The sequence below is a fragment of the Heterocephalus glaber genome, unplaced genomic scaffold, assembly GCF_053883595.1.
Source record: "Heterocephalus glaber isolate CG9 unplaced genomic scaffold, H.glaber_assembly_v1.0 deba00000071, whole genome shotgun sequence".
Classification (NCBI taxonomy): Eukaryota; Metazoa; Chordata; class Mammalia; order Rodentia; family Bathyergidae; genus Heterocephalus; species Heterocephalus glaber.
Genome location: NW_028258137.1, coordinates 2,153,015 through 2,175,598, shown reverse-complemented (window position 1 = coordinate 2,175,598; position 22,584 = coordinate 2,153,015). Strand labels below are relative to the sequence as shown.

General features: G+C 52.8%; 2 protein-coding genes across 2 annotated transcripts; one reads left to right on the top strand and one right to left on the bottom strand.

Moving 5' to 3' along the window:
• Positions 1–451: 451 nt before the first annotated feature.
• On the bottom strand, positions 452–6,869 carry Cox4i1 (cytochrome c oxidase subunit 4I1). The gene is made up of 5 exons (XM_004842751.4): positions 6,725–6,869; positions 5,487–5,560; positions 1,750–1,917; positions 1,173–1,304; positions 452–684 (listed from the first exon to the last, which is right to left on the bottom strand). The coding sequence occupies exons 1-5, from the start codon at positions 6,838–6,840 to the stop codon at positions 548–550; spliced, it is 627 nt and encodes a 208-aa protein (XP_004842808.3). The 5' UTR covers positions 6,841–6,869; the 3' UTR covers positions 452–547.
• Positions 6,870–6,871: 2 nt separating this feature from the next.
• On the top strand, positions 6,872–20,733 carry Emc8 (ER membrane protein complex subunit 8). Its single transcript, XM_004842750.4, has 5 exons — positions 6,872–7,359; positions 15,148–15,224; positions 19,202–19,271; positions 19,898–19,992; positions 20,266–20,733. Exons 1-5 carry the CDS (start codon positions 7,138–7,140, stop codon positions 20,423–20,425), a joined length of 624 nt encoding a protein of 207 aa, XP_004842807.1. The 5' UTR covers positions 6,872–7,137; the 3' UTR covers positions 20,426–20,733.
• Positions 20,734–22,584: the final 1,851 nt, after the last annotated feature.

Below are 22,584 nucleotides of genomic sequence, written 5' to 3'. Positions count from 1 at the left end.
CCACCCTGCCCCTCACAGCCTGGGCCACACCCACCGAGACTGTGGCCCAGAGGGAGCCAGGGTGAGGCGCAGAAGTGGCTCATGGGAATTTCTATAGGTCTGGCTACTATAATGGGTTTTTAATTTGGAGGCAGTTCTGGGGATTGAACCCAGGACCTCCACAATGTAGTGCGTCCTCTGCCCTTTTAGCTTCTTAATGTTTGAGACAAGGCCTCACTAAGTTGATAAAATGCCAAGGCTGGACTGACTTGCAATCTCCTGCCTCAGTCTCCCGGAGTGCTAGAATGGTTTTGAGTTTTTATATAATGTCCCCTATACGCTGTAAGGTAGGCTTTTGTCATTTCATTTATATCCAAGGTATATTTGCTTTGGACTCTTGGGAGAAATCTAGTCTTTCAAATAAAGGCACTGTCACTCAGTCATCCTCAAAGAAAGGGTCACACACAGGAGCTCAAGTAAACAAATCATTTATTAGCAGCCTCGGAGCAGGGGGCTCGCAGCTTCCAGCGGCTGTGCTGCTGCAGGAGGTGTCATGGGCACTCAACCCTCACTTCTTCCACTCGTTCTTGTCGTAGTCCCACTTGGCAGAGAAGCCCTGGATGGGGCTGGCCTTCATGTCCAGCATCCTCTTGGTCTGCATGGCCACCCACTCCTCGTCGAAGGTGTGCGGGATGGGGCCGTACACTGCGGTTCAAGGCGACAGTGCGGGGCTGTCTTCACAAGCCCCCCCCCCAGAGAGCTCTGTCTGGGCGACAGCAATTCTGGGGGCTTTTATTCCTCTGCTCACTGAGCTAGAGCAGAACAGCGGGGACTCCAGGCCAGCACAGGGCAAAGCCACTGAGCCACAGGGAGTCGGCAAGAGGGCTTGGATCTGCCATAACCCTGGTCCACACTCAGACCAAAGGCACAGGAGGGAACCTTCGCAGAAGGCAAACCCGCCCACAGCTACTGCAAGGAGAAGGCCTGAAGCCCCAACTCCCACTGCAGATGCATCTAGAGCCTGGGAAGGCGCTTGGCCCAGCTGGTCATCTTTGGGAGCAGCCGCTAAGTGGAGGTGGCCTCTGTACAAAGCAGGCAACAACTCACCGACAAACAAGGCAGCCAGGAATTCCTCAGCTTCTGGCTTACAAACCACCTCCATGAGCCCGTGGCTCCCCGTGCCCCCCACTCACCGTGGCGCTTCTCCCAGATCAGAATGAGGCCAGTGAAGCCGATGAAGAACATGGCGGCGCCCACAACTGTCTTCCACTCATTGGTGCTCCTGTTCATCTCTGCAAAGCTCTCGTTGAACCGAATGCGATACACTGGGACAGGAGAGGAGCCGTGTGTGGGCACGAAGAGCACAGAGTGGACCTCAGCCTGCTCCCAGCACACCCACTCCTCCCCAAAGCAACATGGAGGGCACCCCAAGCCAAGGGCTGCAGCCCAGGCCCTGCCACACTCACGTACACTTGTAACTTGTGCCCTCGCACACGGCGTGTGGGGAGGGAGTGGGGAAGAAAACGTAAGGTTTGCTTTGGGCAAAACAGGTGTGAAATGACATCCCTGGCTCAGTGTGAGGCCTGCTTCCTCACAGTCTGCCCAGGCCTCTTCCTGAGGCACAGCCTCCTGCAGTGATCTGCAGGAGCAAGCACACATGTCCGCCCCGGGTGCCTGGGGGCCTGGGACAGTCCCCCAGAAACTGAGCAGTGACCCTGCCCAGTGACAGCTGCGCTGGTCAGCCCCACACGCGCTTCCCTCGATACCCACACTCGACTTTCTCATCCCTGGTCAGGCTGCTCCAGGAGGCCTTCTCCTTCTCCTTCAGGGCCTTCTGGCTGGCAGACAGCTGCTGGACATGGGCCACGTCAGGCAGGGGGTAGTCACGCCGATCGACATAGCTGGGGAGAGCGTAGTCTTCACTCTTCACCACACTCCCTACAGACAGCAAATACTGGAAAAGCTGCCTGCTCGAGGGTCCAGGCAGAATGACACAGTGGGTGAAGGGAAGCAGGTGACATGGGCCAAGGCCCCCCAGGGTGGCACTTCCTACAGACAGGGCTCTCGGGGATCTGTCCTGCGGGAGAGTGGACTACACCAACCCTGCTGCAAAGGCCTCAAACTAACACCACCACACACCACTGCAAGAAGTGTTCCAAGTTCAGAAACAAAGCTGTACAAAGAGGTAGCCACTGCGGCATCATAACAGGGTTGCCTGGGCCTGACAAAGAGGACAAGGTTAGGAGCTGTGCAAGCCTGGCTCACTGGCTCAGCAAGTACTTTCTGAGCAGCTACTGCTACCAAGGGTGGCGCTGGATGTTTGGGATGTCGGCGAGCAAATCAATCATTGCTGCCCAGGGGTGCTCACATTCCAGTAGGAAACAAAATATACATAACAGACATGTAAGACATATGTTAGGAATCCATGAGTGGTAGGAAACAGGTCACAGCCTGAGAGCCAAGCAGACCTACGAACTCAAATTGAGAAGAATCATGTGCTCTGTAAGTCACAAAACAAGGTCAGTATTGCTTTCTCCTTTCAAAAGTGTAAAGCAGAAGCTGGGTGTGGTAGAATGTGCCTATAATCCCAGCACTCGGGGAGGCCGAGGCAGGAGGATTCCAAGTTTGAGCCAAGCCTGGGCAACTTAGGGAGACCCTGTGTCAAAAACTTTTAACAAGTCTCACACACACACACACACACACACACGGTCTATATATTTGCATATACATGTACTCACATGTATATGCTGCAAAACATGCAGACTCCTAGCAAAGTAAATACTAAACTGTTACAAGTGAGAGGAGACAGAACCCAGTGAAGACTTCTTTTTGCTTGCTTTTCATGTGCTACACAAGAGCATGTTCTCATGGATGAAATAACCAAAGCGGACGAAAGTTCAAGCAGAAGGAAAAGGAACTACAAGGGTTTTTTTGGTGGTGTCAGAGACTGAATCTAGGGCTGTTCTACCACTAAGCTATATCCTCAGCTCCTTTTACTTTTTATTTTGAAACAGGTAGTCCTAAATTGCCCAGGCTGGCCTGGAAATTTCAATCCTCCTGCCTCAGGCCCCCAGGTAACTGAGATTACAGGCCTGTGCCACCATGACCCATAGGAATCTTAATTCTTAGGGTTTCTTGTTGCTAAAAGCTGTTCCTCCAATTCTTTATTTTTGTTCTTGTGACAACAGTTGTGTGGAGAGGATGGAGGGAAGACAGGGTCTCAATATGCAGTTCTAGCTATCCTTGAACTTACTATGTAACTCAGGCTGGCCTCAAACTCACAGCAGTTGTCCTGCCTCAGCTTCCCACGTGCTGGGGTGACAGACATGCGCCACCATACCTAGCTATTTCTCCAATTCTATCCCACATACTCAAGAACATGCTGTATCCAAACTGGTCTGCAGGGATGAGGCCCTGCAAAAATGCTCCTCCCTGATGACAGTGATTTAAATCCCCCAAATCACGTTCACAGTGAAACAAAATATGAAGCCTCGGGCAAGCAGTGTACTTCCTGCGGGTGTTTACCTTCACCGTGTAGATGACCAGTCCCTACATATGAACCAGAAGAATCAAGGGGAAATGACCAGGGTCACTGTCCAATTTCAACTCAAGAAACTGAAGAAGAATGGCTGTAAACTAAAAATTCTTACCAAGTTCAGCCCAATAAAAGGTCTCTACAGGTTAAGGCACTCGGCGTCCACATCGGCTATTCATTAGAGGGAAGATAACCTTCTAAAATCAATGTGTTACATGCATTACACCACACAGAGCTGGCATAAAGACATAAGCTTGGAGCACGCTAGCCATAAAACAGCACATTCTAGAAAAAGAATGGCCAACTCTGGTCTCAGGGTTTCTGCAGAGATTTGGGCCTGGCAAATGGGGAAGAAACCTTCCTTTTTTTCGAAAGGTACTGAGGAGCAAAAAGGCCATATTTTAAACAATGCCCGCCACTCTTGTCCTCAGCTGAGCCTCCGTGGGGCAGCCCAGGGGAACTGAGATCCCCAACGTATCACTGCACAAATATGCCTGCCAGCGAAGACAGTAGAACAGCGTCCCTGCCATTTCAATATTTTATGTTGAGAAAAAGCTCACGTATCATACATGTATAATTCTGACAAATTAAAGCTGAACATTAAAGGACAAGATTTATCTAAGAGAATACAGTATTTCACCCGCTTGAGATGCACACAAAATAAACAAAAAAGAAGACTAAGGGAATGTATCAGCCAACCCAGATTAGAAGTGAATGCAATCCTGTCATGACAACTTCCTAGGGTCGCAAGGAGCACTTTTTTTTGTTTGTTTGTTTGTTTTATTTTTTGGTAGCGGGACTCGAACTCAGGTCCTTGAGCTTGCACAGCAGGCGGTGGAACCACTGAGCTAAATCCCCGGCACCAAGGAGCACTTCTTTATGTGTGGAGTGATAAAGCGTTTTCCCCTCACCTACTTGAGACAGCGCGTTTTTACAGTGATCTCGTCACAGCCTGCACCCGAGGCTCTCTCCCGGCAGTGCACACAGAGGCGCAGCGCTGAGGCACCACTTTGCACTACTGTGAAGGGGCCTCCATCCACACAGCCCAAGCCTGGCACCGACCCTCTCACCCTTTGGCAGCTCCGCCATGCCCCGCAAGCTTTCCCTGGGCCTGGCAAGCTAAAATGCTCCTCTCTGGGGCACAGCTTACTAGAAGAGGGCCTTCATCCATCTGGCTCTCTCCACAATGCAGACACACTGTGGAAAGGCTCACAGCTCATGTTCTTCCTATTGTCCACGGCTAATGGTGTCTCATACAAAGAACTTGCTCAATAAATACAAAACTAAATTAGCTCCAGGCTAGACACAGAACTAAAACTTGTTTGTGTATGTACTTCAGATAAGAAAATATTCTGTTTTCTTTCCCTTTTTTCTTTTTTTTTTTGACACAGGGTTTCACTGTGTAGTTCAGGTTGGCCCTGAAGTCCCTACATAGTCCAGGCTGGTCTAGAACTTTCGGTGATCCTCCTGCCCCAGCCTCCTGAATGCTGGGATTATTGGCGTGTGCCACCACTCCTGGTACAGGAAACAATTCTTAAATTTAAGTAGCTAATCCAAGATAGAAATGAAACTTAAACCCAGCTCAAGGGGAGTCCCAGCTCTTTTGCTTCCATTGCCTCTATAATGTAAACAGAAGGAAGTTGGGTGGTTGGGAGTCCTGTGGGAGGAAAAGATCATTAAAGTCAGAGAAGACCTCTTGACACAAGTGGAACCTGAACCTCAAAAATGGAAGGAAACAAAGAAAAAGAAGAGAAAAACAGTACAAATAAAGGTCCAGACTAGTATTCAACAGGAGTAATAGACACACTTTCATATAGAGGCACGGCCTACTGAATGAATCACCGATGTTTCCCTCTAAAGTCCTTCAAGTGCAAGATCAAGTCTGAAGGCAACCACAGCACAGGCCTTATATATACAGAGCAGGAGCGAAATGAAATTAGCTCAGCCTATTTAAAGGGAAAGTCACACTTACCATGGGCTCGAGCACACACCGAGGTGGAAATGGCTCGCTTGCTGATTAGGCTAAATACCCTGGTAGCCAACATTCTGAAAGATACAAACACACACCTCTATGAATGACAGTGACCACCTATTAGGGCCAAGCTGTCTTTTTGCCCAGGGCATTTTGAAAGTAAATGCAATTCATTTGTTTGCTTCTCAATACAAATGACTTTTTTTTTTAAGCCAGGGACTTTCTAGGTAGTTCAGGCTGGCTTTAACTCAGCAATTATCCTGCCTCCGCCTCCCAAGCGCTGGGACCACCACACCTGGCTACAAGACTCATTCTTTATATAACGGATTTTGAATTCACAAAATAATCCAGGCTGAGATTTTTCTTAATAGTGCTTCCGTGGAGCTTCGTAATAAATTAAGTGCCACAATACAAGCTTATACAACGAACAGAAAATTGGCCTTTAAAAAAGGGGGGTGGGACCGGGGATTTAGCTCAGTGGTTTCGCCGCCTGCTGTGCAGGCGCAAGGACCCGAGTTCGATCCCCGGTACCAAAAAAAGGAAAAATTTAAAGTGACTGAAAAAGCAAGCAATCAGTGAAGCACCGTGCCCCTACTACAGGTTCTGTCCCTGGTAAGAAGGAACTGCTCCCACGGAGGGTGGCACGGTCCTGAGGCACCCAGACTGGAAGGACAATCCGAGAAGACTGCACACACAGCCTGGCCCCCCTTCCAATCCCTGCAGTCAACGGACGACCTAGATGACGCCTTGTCACCTGGGCCCTCGAGCTGGGGCCCCGCGCCACCACAGCCCCCTTCCAGGACGCCCCTCTAGAGCCCTGCTGACGGCCACGGGGCTCCGCAGCGCTGAGAAAATGCCTCCCAGGCAAGAGGAGCAGCGGGATGGGGGCTGCGCTCGCCGCTGGCGGGGCCGCGGGGCCGCGCGGCCGGGGGTCGCGGTGCTCGGCCGCGGGGAGCCGAGGCCGCAGGCGCAGAGCCAGCGGGCGCCCCAAGGTCAAGAGGCCGAGGCCGCGCGCCCGCCCGCGCCGGGCGTGTGCAGCCGAGGCCTGCACCCTGCGGCCCACAGCCTCGCGCGCCCGCACCCCGCGGCAAGCCTCAATGTCACCGTGCCCCGCGCCCCCCGCTGCCTCCCGCGTGCGCCTGCCAGCCGTCTCGGGCGCGCGAACCCCACGGCTCCCAACCCCCGGAGCCGGCGTGGCTCACGAGTAGAGGCCCAAAGAAGGCCGCCTCGCGCCTCACCCGCCACCGCTCCACGGCGACCGCTTCGACCGCCCGCCCTCTGCGTCCCGGCTGCCAGCGACCGGAAGAGTGAACCCACGACCGGAAAAAGAGGAGGCCGCGCCGCGGAGCACCATGGGATGGAGGAAGCCCCACCCACGCCGGCCGCCCAGAGGTCACAGCGCCGTGAACGACGCGAAACGCCGGGCCGTGCAGCTTTCCGGCAAGTGCTAGCAACCTGCTTTCCGGCGGGCCGGCGAGGAGCGCGAGCGGAGTCGGGGCCGCGGTTCTGAGGAGCGGGAGACGGCCGTCCTGGGTCCGCGCCAGGGCCAGCCGCCGCCTCTTCTCGCTTCTCCGTTGAGGCGCCGCGCGGCCGGACAGGGCGTCCAGCCTCCGCCGCGCAGCCGGGGCCTCCGGGGCCCGCCGGGCTCAGCATGCCCGGGGTGAAGCTGACCACCCAGGCCTACTGCAAGATGCTGCTGCACGGCGCCAAGTACCCGCACTGCGCCGTCAACGGGCTGCTCGTGGCCGAGAAGCAGAAGCCGCGCAAGGACCACCTCCCGCCGGGCGGCCCCCACACCCTCTTCGTGGACTGCATCCCCCTCTTCCACGGCACGCTGGCCCTGGCGCCCATGCTGGAGGTAGCCCTCACCCTGGTAAGCACGGCAGCGTCTCGGCACCCTCGCCGCGCGGACCTCCTGAGCCGGTAGCCCGTGAGACTAGTCGTCTTTCCCGGACCGACGTTGAGGGTGTGGAGTTGGGGCGTTTCCGCTGTCCCTTCGCGAGGCGTCCTCACTGGCGCCAGGTGTTGCGGCAGCTCCTGGCAGCTGCCGCCCCGACCCCAAACCCTCTAAGTGCAGACGTTTCTGAAGGCAGCGTCGGGTCTGGGCTTTGCTCCCCTGGCATGGGCCCGAGCTCTGTGCGGGAAGAATTTGTCCGTTCCACATAGTGGTTGGAAACTTATCTAGAATCCCTCCAGTGATTCCAAAAGCTAAAGGATTTTTTGAAATCAAAAAACAGGAGCAAATGTGTCTTATCCCCAACACATTATCGTTTCTGCGTACGATAAGTGCTTAACTGAAGTGCAGTGGAAAACAGATTTGACACCGATAAATTGGGTGGCAGTTGGATTTTAGGCAGATAGCTTTTTAGTTATGGGGATCAGTGAAGGGGAGAAAAAAAAACATGTAGTAATTCCACTGGATTGTTAAAACTTGAGGAGGAAGTAATCTGCAGCCTCAAACCTGCCCGCCGGGACAGAGGTACTGCTTATTTTCCATTTAAGAATAAATTGTAAGGGCCGGGGATTTAGCTCAGTGGTTCCGGCGCCTGCCTCGCAAGCGCAAGGTCCCGAGTTCGATCCCCGGTACCAAAAAAAAAAAAGAAGAAATTGTAATGCTAAAAAGTACTAGTTAATTCGTGCAAGAGGTGAGGTGTGAGAAGGTGGAGGTAGAAATCCTTTATGCCTCCCATCAAGTAAAATGAGTCCATTTCTTAATTGACGTAATTACGACACCAAGTAAATTCTTGGCAAGCCAGACGTGCCTTTGGGCAGTCTGTCCTAAGGTGGTTGGGCACATCTTTGAGCATCTGTAAAACTGAGTCAGGATGTGAATTTCTCAGTAGCATTTCTGGTCTGGAGATAGATAACAAACAAATAGACAGTATTTATAAACTCAACCATTTTACTTCCTCAGTTCCTGAAGAAGTGGGTTGTCGGGACCTGAAACCTCTCTGGGGAGCACGTGCACATGTTTCAATCCAGATCTTTCCTGCTAGCTGTCTTAATTGTTCTGTTGTTGAGGGAATTGCAGGGTGATGGGATCTGTGAGATGCTTTGACTTGCAAGGAACTAAATTCACCAGTGGCTCCCTTCCCAACTGCTGTACTAGCAGTTGAACCCAGGGAGTGCCCCACTCCTTTTTTACTACTTTTTTTTTTCTTTTTTTATTACTTTGAGACAGGGTCTTGCTAAGTTGCCCAAGATAGCTTCGAACTTGCTATCCTGCCTCGGCCTCCCAAGTAGCTGGATTATAGACGTAGCCCACCACATCCAGACATGAGTAGCATTTGTGTGAGATTATTCCGTTCTCCACTCAGTATCTCTTGAGTATCTGTTTTGTGCCAGGCACCTGCTGAAAGAGGCCTGTGGCTGTGTCAAATAGTACTTGGCATTTGAATTTGCAGCAAGCTTACAAGCACAGTACTGAAGGATAAATGCAAGGTTAAAGTGGCAGAGATCTGAGAGAAAAGTGCTTGGAGAGTCAAGGCCATCAGAAGGTACACACAAGTGGTGAGGCATCCTGGTAACCTGGGGAGTAGGCATGGGGTGGACGGAGAGCATTCAGGGCAGAGAGACCAGCGTGTGCAGACTAGGAGGAAACAGCAGCGCCAGAGGGATGAGGGAGAGGATGGAGGGGCCAGGGGCAGAGAGGTGGGCAGTGAGTGGGCACACTGCTGTGAAGGGGATCACTCAGAGGTTCTGAGCACAGTCCTGAGGACAGAGGAAAGCCCTGGAGGACAGTCGCAGGATCAGATTTGTGTCTTCATAGGGTGGCTCAGCCTGCAGTGAACAGGAAGTTTGAGTCAGGTGTTCATTCAAGACTAGAGGCAGGAAGGTAACTGAACCGAACTTGGTGTGGATGCTGGGCAGGTAGTCCACAGGCCTCTGACTAACCATGTGTGGACACAGGGCTGGGAATCGAGAAGATGTGGGTTGTTGGCTTTAAGTTAGGAGCACTGTCACGCCACTCTCAGTGGGAATATGGGCAGAGAAACAGTTTTCAGGGGGAAAAGATGTTGAGTTTAGCACAGATTGAGTTTAAGATGTGTGAATGTAGAAGTTTCAGTACTAAAAGAAGAAAAATGAGCCTAGAGTTTAGAGGCTGGCTGGGCTGGAGGCGTAGACTGAGAGCCACAAATTCTTGGTTACTTGAAGTCATGACAGTGGATCAGATCACCTGGGGCCACTGGTGCAAGAAGCCTGAGGAACTCCAGCTGTTAACGGACGGGTGGTGGAGGAGGAGCCACTGAGCGGCAGCCAGAAAGGAAGAGGAACATCCCATGTTTTTAAGGGGGTTGGGGCGTGGGTGGAGATTATACCCGCAGCACTGTACCACTGAGCTGCATCCCTAGACCTTTACCTTTTTATTTTGAGACAGAGTCTGCTCCATTGCCCAGGCTGGCTCAGAAATTGAGATCCTTCTGCCTCAGCCTCCAAAGTACCTGAGATTAAGCATGTGCCACCACCCTGGCTTCTTAAGGGCTTCTCGAAGACACTCTGGAACCTTACTGGGAATGTCCACCTCACTTACACTTCAGTCAGCTTTACAGAGTTAAAGGGTTACTTCCCTATTTCGGGAAATGAGTCCAGTACCTGAAAGAATTGAGCATCCTAACTGTAAACAATGGCAGAGTCACCTTTACATGAGTTTTCCCCAAGGCCAAAAGCTGCCTCCCAGCCCTGACCTAGGAGGGAAGATGGCCAGAGAGGACTTGGACTCTTCAGAGCCAGAGGCCCATGCTGACCTTGCTCTCCCTGCCCTGTCACACTGCTCCCCTGGCCATCAGTGCCCAGGCCCCTGACCAGCAGCGCAAGGTCCATGTGAGACTCCTGCAGTTACTCTCCTCGCCAGGTTGTCCTGTGCTGACTTTTCCTATAGTCACCAAAACTCTGGGTGTCACCCTCAGCAGGCAACAAACTTGAAGAAGATGCGGTCCGGTACAAATGACGTCATTTGTAGACAAGACTATGGAGGAAAGTGACTCAACCCAAAAGTTTTGTATTACAGTTACGCAACTTACATTTCTATTATTTGCTTTTGCCTAATTCATGTTTATAATTAAGATATTAAATTTATATTATTTGTTTTTTGAGTAAGTAACTTTATAACCTGAAGTCCCTGAAAAATCTCCGGGTTTGGAGCCATGGTTTATCAGGATAACAACAGCTAAATCCATGCAGTTGTGTAAACGAGGCCTTATTCTTACAGTTCTTTTCTAGTCAGGGAGTTTCGTATCAGAATTATTTTTGCTAAGTGGGAAGGACTTGATTGCAGTCCATCAGGGGCAACGCTCAATTCCTTTGAAAAGCTTTTCATTGTAATTTTCCATTTTAAAAACATCGTGTATTTCTGTTTTTTTAAAGTACTTAGGATTGTTATTTATCCTTTTAGCCCTTTGACGTAAGTAGTGAAGGAATTATTCCTAATAGCAAAAACCCATCAAATGTTAGCAGGGAAATTAGCATAAACCTGCTGTTCCCTAAGCCTTCTGTGTCCTTTTCCCCTCACTTTGATTCCCCCTGTGGCATGTTCTGCTTCCTCTCCAGTGGGACTCCTCAGCGTGACTTCCCTGCTGCCACCATGTGTGCCTGCCCGCCCTCTAACCCTCCTACGCCCCTGCTGCCTGCCTCTCCAGCATGCTCACACGCAGGCTGCTGTGTGTCCTCTTCCCACTCTTCACCCTCCTTCCCCATCAGCGACCCCCAAAACGAGAGCGCCCTTTCCTGGCCCAGCCCTTCCAAGTCAGAAGGATCGGCAACTGACTTGACCTACGTGCAGCTAACTATCCCTTGCTTGGCGCAGCAGCAGGCAGGAAGGCCCCGCCCACCTGGTGGCTGTGCAGGATCAGGAGTGGCGCCCTCCTGCAGGTGGCTGGCACCTGACCCGTGAGAGCACTTAGAGAGCTACAGTCACTCACACATGTAGAATACCAGCTAGTGTGCAGAGAAAGTCCCTTTCCTCGAACAGTCTAACTGGGAATGCAGGGGTTGACCCTACTGCCTTTAGTGGTACCCTTACGCATCCACGGCGGAATGACCAAAATGCCCCGGGTGAGTCTGTGCCGAGGTGAGCGCCCTTTGCTTTGAGCGGTGAAGAAGGGCCTGAGTAAGCAGAGGTGTGTGTGTGTGTGCGTGCGTGCGTGTGTTTGTAGAGTTCCTCCTGTGGAACTCACATGTTTCACAGAGTTCGTATTTTGTCCTGAGCTTGCCTTTCATTTTGATTTTTCACAGGATGTGTCGTAGAGGCATGGAAGTGGGAAGTGGGAAACAAGTCAGTGGAAGCAGGGCAGACTGCCTCTCAGTTCCACCTTTCGCTGCCCTTTCAGAGCAGGAACAGGTTACCTTGACTGTGTCGCTGCCACTTAAATTCACTCCAGCTTTTCACTGAGAGGCATGGCCTTCCTGCAGGGCTCTGAAGCCACTGGAGGCCTGCCTTGCCCTCACCCTCGCCCATCACACCAGCTCACTTGTTCCAACCACTCTCACCTTGTGGCACGTCCGTAATCTAGGCCACTGGTGGCGAATGTTTTAGAGCTTTCAGTGGTAATAAACACCCCTTTGTGGCACGCAGGCCATAGGTTCGCCGCCACTGATCTAGGCCATCAGAGAAGACTGCCCCTCTTGCTAGAGCTGGGTCACCCTGCCTCTGTGCTCTGGTGGCTCAGCCGATTTTCTGCTCCCTGGGCAGGGAAATAGGCTGTGCGGCCATTGCAGGCATCCACATGGTTGACTTAGTTGTTGTTCGGTTCCTTCAGAAGGTCCTGGAGCCAAGCCAGAGCTTTTGTGACCTGGTTTACCTTAAGGCAGCCTCTTCAGGAAGCGGTAAGAGCTCCAGACCATCATCTTGTTTTTCTGCTGGAGATTGGTTGGGCCCTCAGAGTTCTCATAGAGAAAGAAATTTGTTCTCAGTGGGCACAATGTAGGTTGAGGTATGGCACATTTAGCAGGAATCATCCTTTGAATTAGGTGGTGTCTGTGCTCTGACGGCAAATACATGTTAAAGCCATGCATGCTTAAAGGAGAGCAAATCCCTAAGGCAGGAGGATCATCAGGAGTTCGAGGCCAGCCTGGGCTACATGGTGAGTTCAAGGCTAACCTGAACTGCATAGTGAGACCCAGTTTCAAAAACATAAATAAATAAAAATAAAGGGGTGCGAATCCTGAGCCTTTGGCTTCAGCCCAGGAAAGGGGTGCTGGGATCCAGGTGTGGGGGATGCACGCCTGTAATCCCAGCACTCAGGGAGGCTGAGGCGGGAGAATCACAGGTTTGAGCCTAGCCTGGACGACTTAGACCCTGTCTCAGAATAAAACATTTCAAAAGGAGCTGCAGATATAGCTCAATTCAAAGGCCCCGGGTCCAGTCCCTAGTACCTTAGAATAGTAATTTGTTGTGTCCTTGTAGTAAATGTAGTGTAGTTGTGGCCTGCTGAATACAGACTCCCAAAAGATGCCCATGTCCTAATCCCCAAACCTTACAGGGCTACAGGGGGCAGTGAAGAGGTCATCCCAGCTTCTCCACATAGGCCCAGTGCAATCATGAGGGCCCCTAAGGGAGGAAGGCAGGGGAGACAGGCAGCCTCTGGGAGGAACCAGCCCCACCCACCCAGGCTAGGCTTCTGACCCTTAATGTGAAAATTGGTACAGTTTTAAGTCGCTGAGTTTGGACTTATTTAGGTGACTAAACGGTAACCCAACTGACTGGAAATGAACAGCCTCCACTGGAGAGCAGGGATAGGTGGACAGGGACAAAGGTCACCTCTAGTGGGGACACACTCAGGAGCCAGCTTTGACTGGAAGCAGACTGGGAGAGAGCACTATACAGAGGAAAGGGCCGGTGGGTCACAGGCTTGAGTTCAGGGAACAGGGCCAAACCTGAAATTAGAGCTCAGCCCCTTGATGCTGCATAGCGATAACTTTAGGAAAAGTGAAATAAATTGTTCTAAGCAGCAAGAGGAAGTTTCTAGAACCCATTCCATTCCTTCAGGAGGCGATCCAAACACAGTAGAATTCGTTTTGGAGTGATCTTCAGCAGACTCACAATAATGGAGCCATTGTAAATATTTGGGACACATAACCCTAATTTTTTGGGTGGAAGACCAGAATGTCCAGTTGTTCATTGAGTCCTGGTTTTGACCCAATATGGTAATTTGTGAGCTCTAAGGAGAACACAAATACTCTGATCCTCATGCGAGCCAGGGACCTTTGGACTGTCTTGCAGTGTCTGCTTTTAGTCACAAAGGAGATGGAGGCCTGAACCAGAATTCTGGACAAAGCAGTAGGGTGATGTTTAAACCCACACCCTTCTTTTTTCTTTATCCTTCTCAGTGCTGGGGATCAAATCCAGGGCCTCACACATTCAGGGTAAACACTCTACCACTGAGCCACATCCCCAGCTTTACACACATTTTTTTTTCTTTCTTTTTTTTTTTTTGGTACCAGGGATCGAACTCGGGTCCTTGTGCTTGTGCAGCAGGCGGCAAAACCACTGAGCTAAATCCCCAGCCCTTCTACACACATTTTAACCAGTTAGCTCACTGCAAAAAAATGAGGTATCAGTTTTGTCTCTTCATCTGCAGAATGAGGTAGAATTTATTACAGTGTATTAAAATTCCATTATAGCAAAACAAGATGACCTTTTATGGTTTTTTGGGTACCAGGGATCGAACTTGGGACCTCATGCTTGCGAGGCAGGTGGCAGAACCACTGAGCTAAATCCCTGACCCTCTTTTATTGTTTTTAATAATGGCATTAGACCTTCAGGACGCCAAATCTGATGAGAAGAACAGTATTATAAAACAGAACAGGAGCCATGGATTTAGCTCAGTGGTTCTGCCCCCTGCCTTGCAAGTGCAAGGTCCGGAGTTGGATCCCCAGTACCAGAAAGGAAAAAAACAAAAAAACAGAACAAAACTTCCACAATCCACCTCTAGGCGTCCTTTGGAAGCACAGCGAAAGGGAATTAAGTACGCGTGCACTTGCACCCTGCCTGCCTGCACCCATTCACCCCACACCCCAGTGTGGACAGCACTCCTTGGTGTGTTGCTAGGAATGCTGTAAGACAGGGCTGCCTGTGCTGGCTCTGCTCCTCCTGGCTGTGTGACTAAAGGGTTAAGTCAGTGATGGCAAACCTTTCGGAGACCAAGTGCCCAAACTGTAACCCAAAACCCACTTGTTTACTGCACAGTGCCAACGCTACAGTTGAACCTGAATGCACAGCTGCTGGGGCACTTGGCTCACGTGCCAACAGAGCAGCTGTGGTTGCCCACCGTGGCACGCATGCCGTAGGTCTGCCATCACTTGTGTAAGTGATCTTAGGATTTCTCAAGCCCCAGAATGGCCCAGTGCTCTGTCCCTCCCTGACTCCCCACAGTGTAATAACCTGTAATAACCTCCCACTGTTGAGTCCAGCTTGCCCCTCCCCCCACCCACACCAGGACCTGTAGGCGAGGACCCTGTGCCTTCTGGGTCTCCCTGGCCTCTGTGATTCTCGGTTTCCTCTGAGCACCCCTCTCGCTCTCTGGATCTGGGGAGAGGGATACAAGGATTTGGAACAGCCTGTGTCTAACCCCACACTAGGAGGGCGGTCCCCTGTGGTTACTGAGCCCTAATATTCAAGGGAAAAGCATTCATTTTTTCTCCCCAATTTGTGTTCCTCTTTCAGATTGATTCATGGTGCAAAGATAATAGCTATGTGATTGCTGGTTATTATCAAGCTAATGAACGAGTAAAGGATGCCAGGTATGTGGAAGCAAACCCTCCCTGGGCTGGAAGGTGCTGGTGACCCTCCTGCAGGCCCAGGGGCACCATCTGAGGGCCAGGTCCCTCCTCACCTCTGTGCTCATTGATAGTGTGTGAGGGCATTGGTGTGGATGCTCCAGACCACAAGATTCTCAATGATTGTACTACCCTTGGGAGTCTGTGTTGCATGGTCATTTTGCTCTAAAGGAATTTGAACAGTGAAAGTAGCAGTCAGAGGCCTCGCTTTCTGTCCCACCCAGCTTCCCTCGGAGTCCCAGTCCCAAACCTGGGTGAGGAAAGGCAGACCACGGCTCCTTCTGGGATAAACAAGGTGGCTTCTAGGCTTGGACTCGGAGGTCTTGTGTTAAATCGGCTCCCTGGGGGGTTCTCACTGAGCAGAGCTACAGGGCTCACCACCTGGCCTCTCAGCATCCACCCAGGTCCCAAGAGACTAGAGCCCCACCCACACCAGGGGAGTTGGCTGCTCCTAAAACGGGAGCTACAGCAGTGTGCCGGAGCCACAGCCAGCGATAGTGGCCATTACGTCCCTCAGCACCGCAGGGCCAGCACAGGAGCCAAGTAAAGCAGTTCACCTGAGCCAGGTGTGGGGGTCACACCTGCAGTCCCTGCACTCTGGCAGTCTGTAGCAAGAGGACCACAAGTTTGAGCCAGCCTGGGCAACTTAGCAACCTAGTGAGACCCTGTATCAAAATAAAAAATTTTTAAAGGGCTAGGGATGTAGTTTAGTGCCCTCCCTAGTACACCCAAAGAAAAGTCCACCTCAAGAGACTGTGGCTGAGGACACAGCCAGCAGCCAACCTGGTGGGATCCCACATCAGAGGGGAGCCCGAAGATGGGCCAGCACCTGACTTCGTCCTCCACTCCCTCTCATGTCCTCTGGGAGCTGCCTTGGCCAAACCCAGCCCGAAAGCAGGGGCAGCTGGGAAGTGCACATAACATACAAGTGCACAACGTACAAGCAGGTTCCTCCCTGTCAGCCACCAGCTCCAGCGTCCAGGCTGTGGCGCACAGAGGACCGTGGAGTTAGGCCCCTCTCATATGTAGACAAGAGGGTGCACAGAGCCACTTCCAGAAGGAATAAGCTGGCGGCCGAGCACTTAAGAAACATGTCTGTCTTGTCCCTTGAGGACTGGGTCCAGGCAAGGACCCCGCAGGGGTGAGACGCAGGGCTCATAGCATGTCCACCGGGGTCGGGCCTCTTCCTTGAGCCCAAGGGTAGTGCCTGTCGCCCTCCTCAAGCACAGCTCTCGGGAACCTGTCTGATTCTGTCTGCTCCTTGGTGTTGGTGATGCAGGGCCTGCTTGTCCCCCTGAGCAGGAGCCCAGCATGGGCCTGTGTGCGTTGCAGCCATCGTTATTTGTTACACGGGAGAGACTGACTAGATAGGACGGCCTGCTGGTGCGCTGGGTGCCACGTGACACAACGAGGCCGCATCCGCCCCACCCTGTAGCTGAGCTCAGTGGGAAAGGGCCGCAGAGCCAGAGGCAGCGTAGGAGTCACCACTGGCAGGACCCGGGAAGCCCAGGGAGGGCGGCCTGGAGCTGGGCCCTCGGGAGTAGCAGGTATGCAGACCGGGAGACCACAGTGCTGGCTGGAAGGCAGTGGAGGAAGACAGGTGGGGATGCACAGGAACAGAGGCACTGAGAGAAAGTGAGGCTGTGCTCAGGCTGCCGCCCTGAGGGCTCTGGCTGCTGGAAGCACCTTGAACCTGGTTTGTGAGTGCTGAGCAGGCTCGCTGCTCCTGCACAAAAGAGGGGAAGGGCTGCAATGGGGTGCATCTGACTGGGCTGTCACAGGGTACAGACTTCACCTTCCACCCCAAACCCACACCTTGGGCTCGCTGGTCCTCTCTCCGTGCCTGATGTCTGGCTCACACCCCTTTTCTCATCTTCCTGGCCTCCTTCCAGCTCAGTGGGAAATTGTCCTACTCAGGACACTGTTTCCTTGCCACCCAGCCTTCTAGCATTTCCCTGCGCCTCGCCAAGTAGGCTTCTTCCACTGCCCCCTCGGAAGGCTGGTGGCCCCCCTTGGTATGTCTCCTGCGTCTACGTCCACTTGTCCCATCTGTAGGGAGGGAGCGCTGGAGGTCCGTCCCACCCCCAGAAGTGTCCTGGACTGGAGAGTGGCGTCCCCCTCTGGTGCACCGCACTGTGGGACACACCTCAGGCTCTGTGGAGTGGTCCCTCTTGATCCTCCCTGTGTGTGCGTAAGGAAGCTCTAGCCAGGGACAGGGACTTAGCAGCTCAAAACTGTATGCCCACTTCATCTGTAAATGCATTGGCTCCTGTCTGGACCCCCCCACCCCCTTCAGCCAGACCTGCTCTTTTCTAGAAATATCGCCGGGTTAGCCGAGTCTCCCAGCATAAGATTTGGAGCCAGGTAGGGCTGGTTTCCAGTTCTCAGTAACTTACTGATTAGCCTCCTTGGGCCAGGTGGGACACCTGGATACCTTGGAGAGTCCCGCCAGGTCAGGATGAAGGGACACGAAGCATGTTCACGTGGGGGCTGGCGCTCCGCAGAGCAGTCCCATGAGTACAGAACAAAAGAGAACGATTAAGCAGTTGATGTTCTGATGTGTGTTTTTAAGTCTTGTTCATTTCCTAATCCTCAGGAGAGACATTGCATGAAGTTCTAGCCTGTCACTTCTTACTTGCCTTTGTGTTGCTCGTGATGAACATTGTCTGAGGGCATAGCTCCATACCCAGCGCCCTGCGCTGGTGTGAGGGAAAGGCTCAGAAAGCTTTCAATACAAAACGCAAGAGGGCAGTCGCATGAACGCCTGGCTTTGTGCTGTTGCAGGGGGTTAGGAAGGTGGTTTCTGCCTTCCAGTGCCTGTGTTTTATTTGGCAGCTGATTCTGGGAGGGACAAGATTGGATGCCACCCAGTAGGAACAAGGTCTCACTTGGACATCACACTATGAGGGGCTCAGAGTCACTCGTGGAGACAAAGTGCCCGATATGCAAAGCAAGTAAACAGAAGAGACCACTCTTTCAAATGCTTTGACAATCCATTAACTCCAGAAATATGAAGTTAGATGGGTCCCAGGCGCCCGGCTCCCTCTCCTCACTGCTTGCCTTTGAGTGGGGGGAGCATGGCACTCACCAGCTCCTGGCGTCCCCGGGGTCGCACTGGATGCTTTCCGGAACCCTGTGTGCCTCTGCCCGAGCACCTGCCTCCCACTTAACTCCGCTGCCTGAGGCTCAGGGTGGAGCCGAGTGGGGGGTGGCACCCAGTGTGTGTGCGAGGCCCTCCGTGCAGTCCCCAGCACTGCCGGATAAGTAACTGACTATACAGACGGTGCATTGAGTCCCGACTTATGGTGTTCCTCGGGCGAACTTTCACAGGTGTGCTGTCTAAAACTCACTTGTCAGCTTACAAACAGTTCTCCTGGGACAGAACTCGTTCGTAAGTCAGGACTTGCTTTACATCACTAAATCCTCTGTGTTGAAAACGAAAATGAAATAATCAGATAAAATAATTTGTTTCCATACAATGATACTAATCTTTTCTCATCCCAGTCACAGGAAAGGGTTGTAATTACTGGCTATTAAAATATATATGTCACGCAGTCCCTGGCTCAAAAAGCTGAAACTAATTATGTGGAGAAAATAAGACACCCGAGAAAGAAAACCGCACTTGCAGACCCCTTGTAGGAGAGTCTTAGACACTCTCAGGCTTGGAGAAGGGAGCCAGGGCTGTTTGGGGCTTTAAGAGAGAAGGCTTCAGGAGGGATACAAGGGCACAGAAGGAGGCCCTGCTTTGGCCCGCAAGCCACATGGCCCCTCGGCAGCCCCATGTGCCATCGCGATGGTCCCTGCGCACGTGCAGCTTGGCTCCTCCAGTCTTCATCTTGCTGGGGAATCCTGGCCCAAGTGCTGGTGGCTGTGCTTCGTGGATAGGATGGGGTTGAATGACAGGAAGGGAGTGGGTGGAGCTCACTGCTCCTTGTCTGCAGTCCCAACCAGGTCGCAGAGAAGGTGGCCTCCAGAATCGCCGAGGGCTTCGTGGACACCGTGCTCGTCATGGTAAGCCATGCTTTGTGCTCATGGAGGCCAGGTCTGCAGAAGGCTCTGCCACTGTGCTGTCCTCACAGCTACAGAGCTAAGGGCACTGGGTCTGCGGTCTGAGCTCTGCTGCAGTCACACAGGAATATGGGTGGCTCTCAAGGTCAGCAGCCCTCGTGGTGAGGTCCCCATGCCAGCACCAAGGCCCTCACGTGGGAGCCTTTAAGAAATACAGATTCGGCCAGGCGCAGTGCACACACCTGTAATCCCAGCACTTGGGAGCCTGAGGCCAGCGGGCTGCAGTGAGTTCAAGTCCAGCCTGAGCTGCAGTTCTTGCTATGTATAGGGAAGCTCTACCTCCAAGAAGAAAGAAATGCTGATTGTGAGGCTCCTCCGCAGACTCACTGAGTGGAAAGTGCTGGGGTTGGAATGTGAATGTGCCTTCCAAGTGGTGATGCAGCCTTCGCAGCCCCTGGAGCAGGGAGGGAGGGGCCTGGTCTGGGCTCCGAGGGAGGAAGAGCCATGCCGAGCCTCCACTCTGGTGGGAAGCAGTGACGTGCTCGGTGTCACCCTGCACAGCACAGCCTGTCGCGGGCTGCACCCTGGGGCGTTCCAGCGCCAGCTCACGCCATGTCCCTCTCGCCCAGGTGGACAACACCAAGTTCACGATGGACTGCGGCACGCCCACAATCCATGTGTATGAGCACCATGAGAACAGGTGGCGGTGCAGAGACCCACACCAGTGAGTGACGTCTGGAGGGGTTGGGGCTCTGGGGCTTCTGTGTGGTGCCGGCCGCCAGGCCGGTGCTGCAGGTCTCCCGGCCGGCTCGGGCTTGGCTGGAGATGGCAGTGCCTCAGCCGCCCTCCCGCACTCCGCCGGCAGGCCCGTCACTGTCCTGGGTGAAGGCCTGCATTTCCTGTCCCCGCTGCCCTCTGAACGGTGCATGTGGCCAGCCTCCGAGCAGCAGGGGATAGTCCCCGTGGGAAAGCCTGACCTGTTGTGTCTGACCCGCAGTGACTACTGTGAAGACTGGCCGGAGGCCCAGAGGATCTCGGCGTCGCTCCTGGACAGCCGGTCCTATGAGACGCTTGTGGATTTCGACAACCACCTGGACGACATTCGGAATGACTGGACAAACCCAGAGATCAACAAGGCCGTCCTGCACCTGTGCTAGGGCCACGGAGCTGGCTACCGGGCACTACCTGTGTTCTGCAGAGCAAGAACACTGTAGCCTGGTGCAGAGCCGCAGCCACCTGTGCCAGGTCTGGGCAGGGCACCTGTCGCCTCGACGCCACGCGGGCTGAGGGAGAGTGTGCAGCCCGCCCTGCGAGTTCTCTCGAAGTCATGCGTTGCTATCAGCTTCCAAATCGGCTCTTTCTGCTTGTCCAAGATTGTTCTATTAAAGTTTTAACTAACCTTTTATAATCTGGGGAGGATACTTTTTAAGGCTTATGAACTATTAAAAACAAAGCCCACGTCTTACACTGCAGTGCTTGTGTGTGTTTGTCCTGGCTGAGTGGGGTGGAATCGGAGTGCTGGCACCCGGTGGTGCCCAGGGAGTGGGACGTGGGTGTGGGAGGCCGGGCAGGCTGAGCCAGGGGAATAGCGGATGCTGCTGTTGCTGAGAAACCTTCACTGCTACGGGCAAAACAAACTGTTGTATCGGGTGGGAGCACAGAACAGGGCCGCCCAGTCTGGCAGAAAGCCGAAACCTGCAGAGCCAGGCAGGCAGCCGGGACTGTGCCAGTGGGTTTTCAGAAGCTGACAGTCCTGACCCAAGACCTGCCTGGCCAGCCGGAGGGTTCTGACCTGGCTCTTGCACTAAGAGCTGCGGAAGCCTGAGACTCCGGTTGGCACAGATCAGCGTCGGCATTTCATAGCTGGAACATCGGTCCAGTGTTCTGACCAGTCTTGAGGAACTGATAAGGAAACGTTTCGGTGCAGCTGCACTTTGCCCTCAGACTGTCGGCCTCGGTGGACCCATAAGTCGGGAAGGGAGGCTGCCCTCCGCCGACAGAGGCCAGTGCCCGGGCAGGACCGCAGCACTGCGGGGCCTGGTGCACAGGCTGGCATGCCCACCGAGCTGGCTGCCCCCAGTACTGCCTCTGTGCCCCTGTCTTCACCTGCACCTTGCTTTCCCAGGAGCACCCCACACTCCAGGCTGGATTCAGGCCTGAGCCTAAACATCGGTTCCCCAGCTGTGTGTCAGACTTAAACTGGCACAGGGAGGCATGTTAAATACTCAGAAGGGAGGGGCGTTTGAGAAAGGCCAGGATGGACTCTAGGGTGCAGATGCCCACTCCTGTAGTCCTTGTAAAAATAGCAAAAGCCGTGTGTGGGGCTCCTGAGCTTCACGGTGTAGCTGCGGCCTCCGTCTCTGCCTGAGAACAAGCTTCCTCCTCCCCAGGGTCGAAGAGAGGCCTCTTCCACAGCCATCTGAGCTGTGTCCAAGCTGCTTTCCAGGGAAGGACTGAACGAGTGGCACTGCCCTGTACTCACATTGAGGTCCGCACATCACCAGTTCTTAAGGAACCCTGAGTCGGAGCAGCGCCCCCTGTGGCCAGCTATGGGCATGCTGGTCAAGTGCTCTAGCCCTGAGCTGTCCCCGAGCCCCAGGAGGCTTTTATTTTTATCTCTTATCCATTAAAAGATGAGTAGGACAAGTATTAATTTATATAAAAATGTCATTTTCCTGTACATTTTGGAAAGCTAGAAGAAAGTATTTCCAAAGTTTTCTTCATGAAGAGATGGTAGATGCCTCATGCCCAGCACTTGGAAGGCTGAGGCAAGAGGGTCATGAGTTCAAAGCCAGCATAGGGAGACCGGTTAACTGCCCCCAGAAAAAGACCAACGTTTGAGGAAACAGATGTTTAACCTGATTTAAACCTGACAGCACATACATGCATTGAAACATCACCCAGTACTCCAGTAATACGCTCAACTTCTGTGTTTTTGTGTGCACCAGTTGAATTTTAACTACTCGTCTCCCACTCCCCACCCCCACCCTACCCCCATACCAGGAATCGAACTCAGGATCTTGCGCTTGCAAGGCAGGTGCAGCGCCACTGAGCTACATCCCTGGCCCTTCATTTCCCATTTCTTACCATGGTGGCCTTTAGGAATTAAGGATATTAAATGGAAAACTTGGCAGCAACTTCATAACACAAAGAGAGGCACTTTCTAAGGAAAAGTTGACATTGCTAATTCTAATAAAATTTGATTGCTTTAGAACAGAAAACAACTTAGAAATCTTGCGTAGTTTAAATTTTCAGGTCAGTTTTCCACAGATCTGGTTTATAAAGCCTCTGTAAAAAGTTCTCATCTAATTAGCTT

Bases quoted from the DNA above. Each gene is read 5' to 3' on its own strand.
- Emc8 (XM_004842750.4), top strand. From the start codon at position 7,138: ATGCCCGGGGTGAAGCTGACCACCCAGGCCTACTGCAAGATGCTGCTG. The intron at 7,360-15,147 runs GTAAGCACGGCA...TTCCTCTTTCAG, and splicing joins TGGAGGTAGCCCTCACCCTG to ATTGATTCATGGTGCAAAGA. The intron at 19,272-19,897 runs GTAAGCCATGCT...CCTCTCGCCCAG, and splicing joins TGGACACCGTGCTCGTCATG to GTGGACAACACCAAGTTCAC.
- Cox4i1 (XM_004842751.4), bottom strand. From the start codon at position 6,840: ATGGTGCTCCGCGGCGCGGCCTCCTCTTTTTCCGGTCGTGGGTTCACT. The intron at 5,561-6,724 runs GTGAGGCGCGAG...TGTATCTTTCAG, and splicing joins TCGCCGTGGAGCGGTGGCGG to AATGTTGGCTACCAGGGTAT. The intron at 1,305-1,749 runs GTGGGTATCGAG...CTCCTGTCCCAG, and splicing joins CAGGGATGAGAAAGTCGAGT to TGTATCGCATTCGGTTCAAC.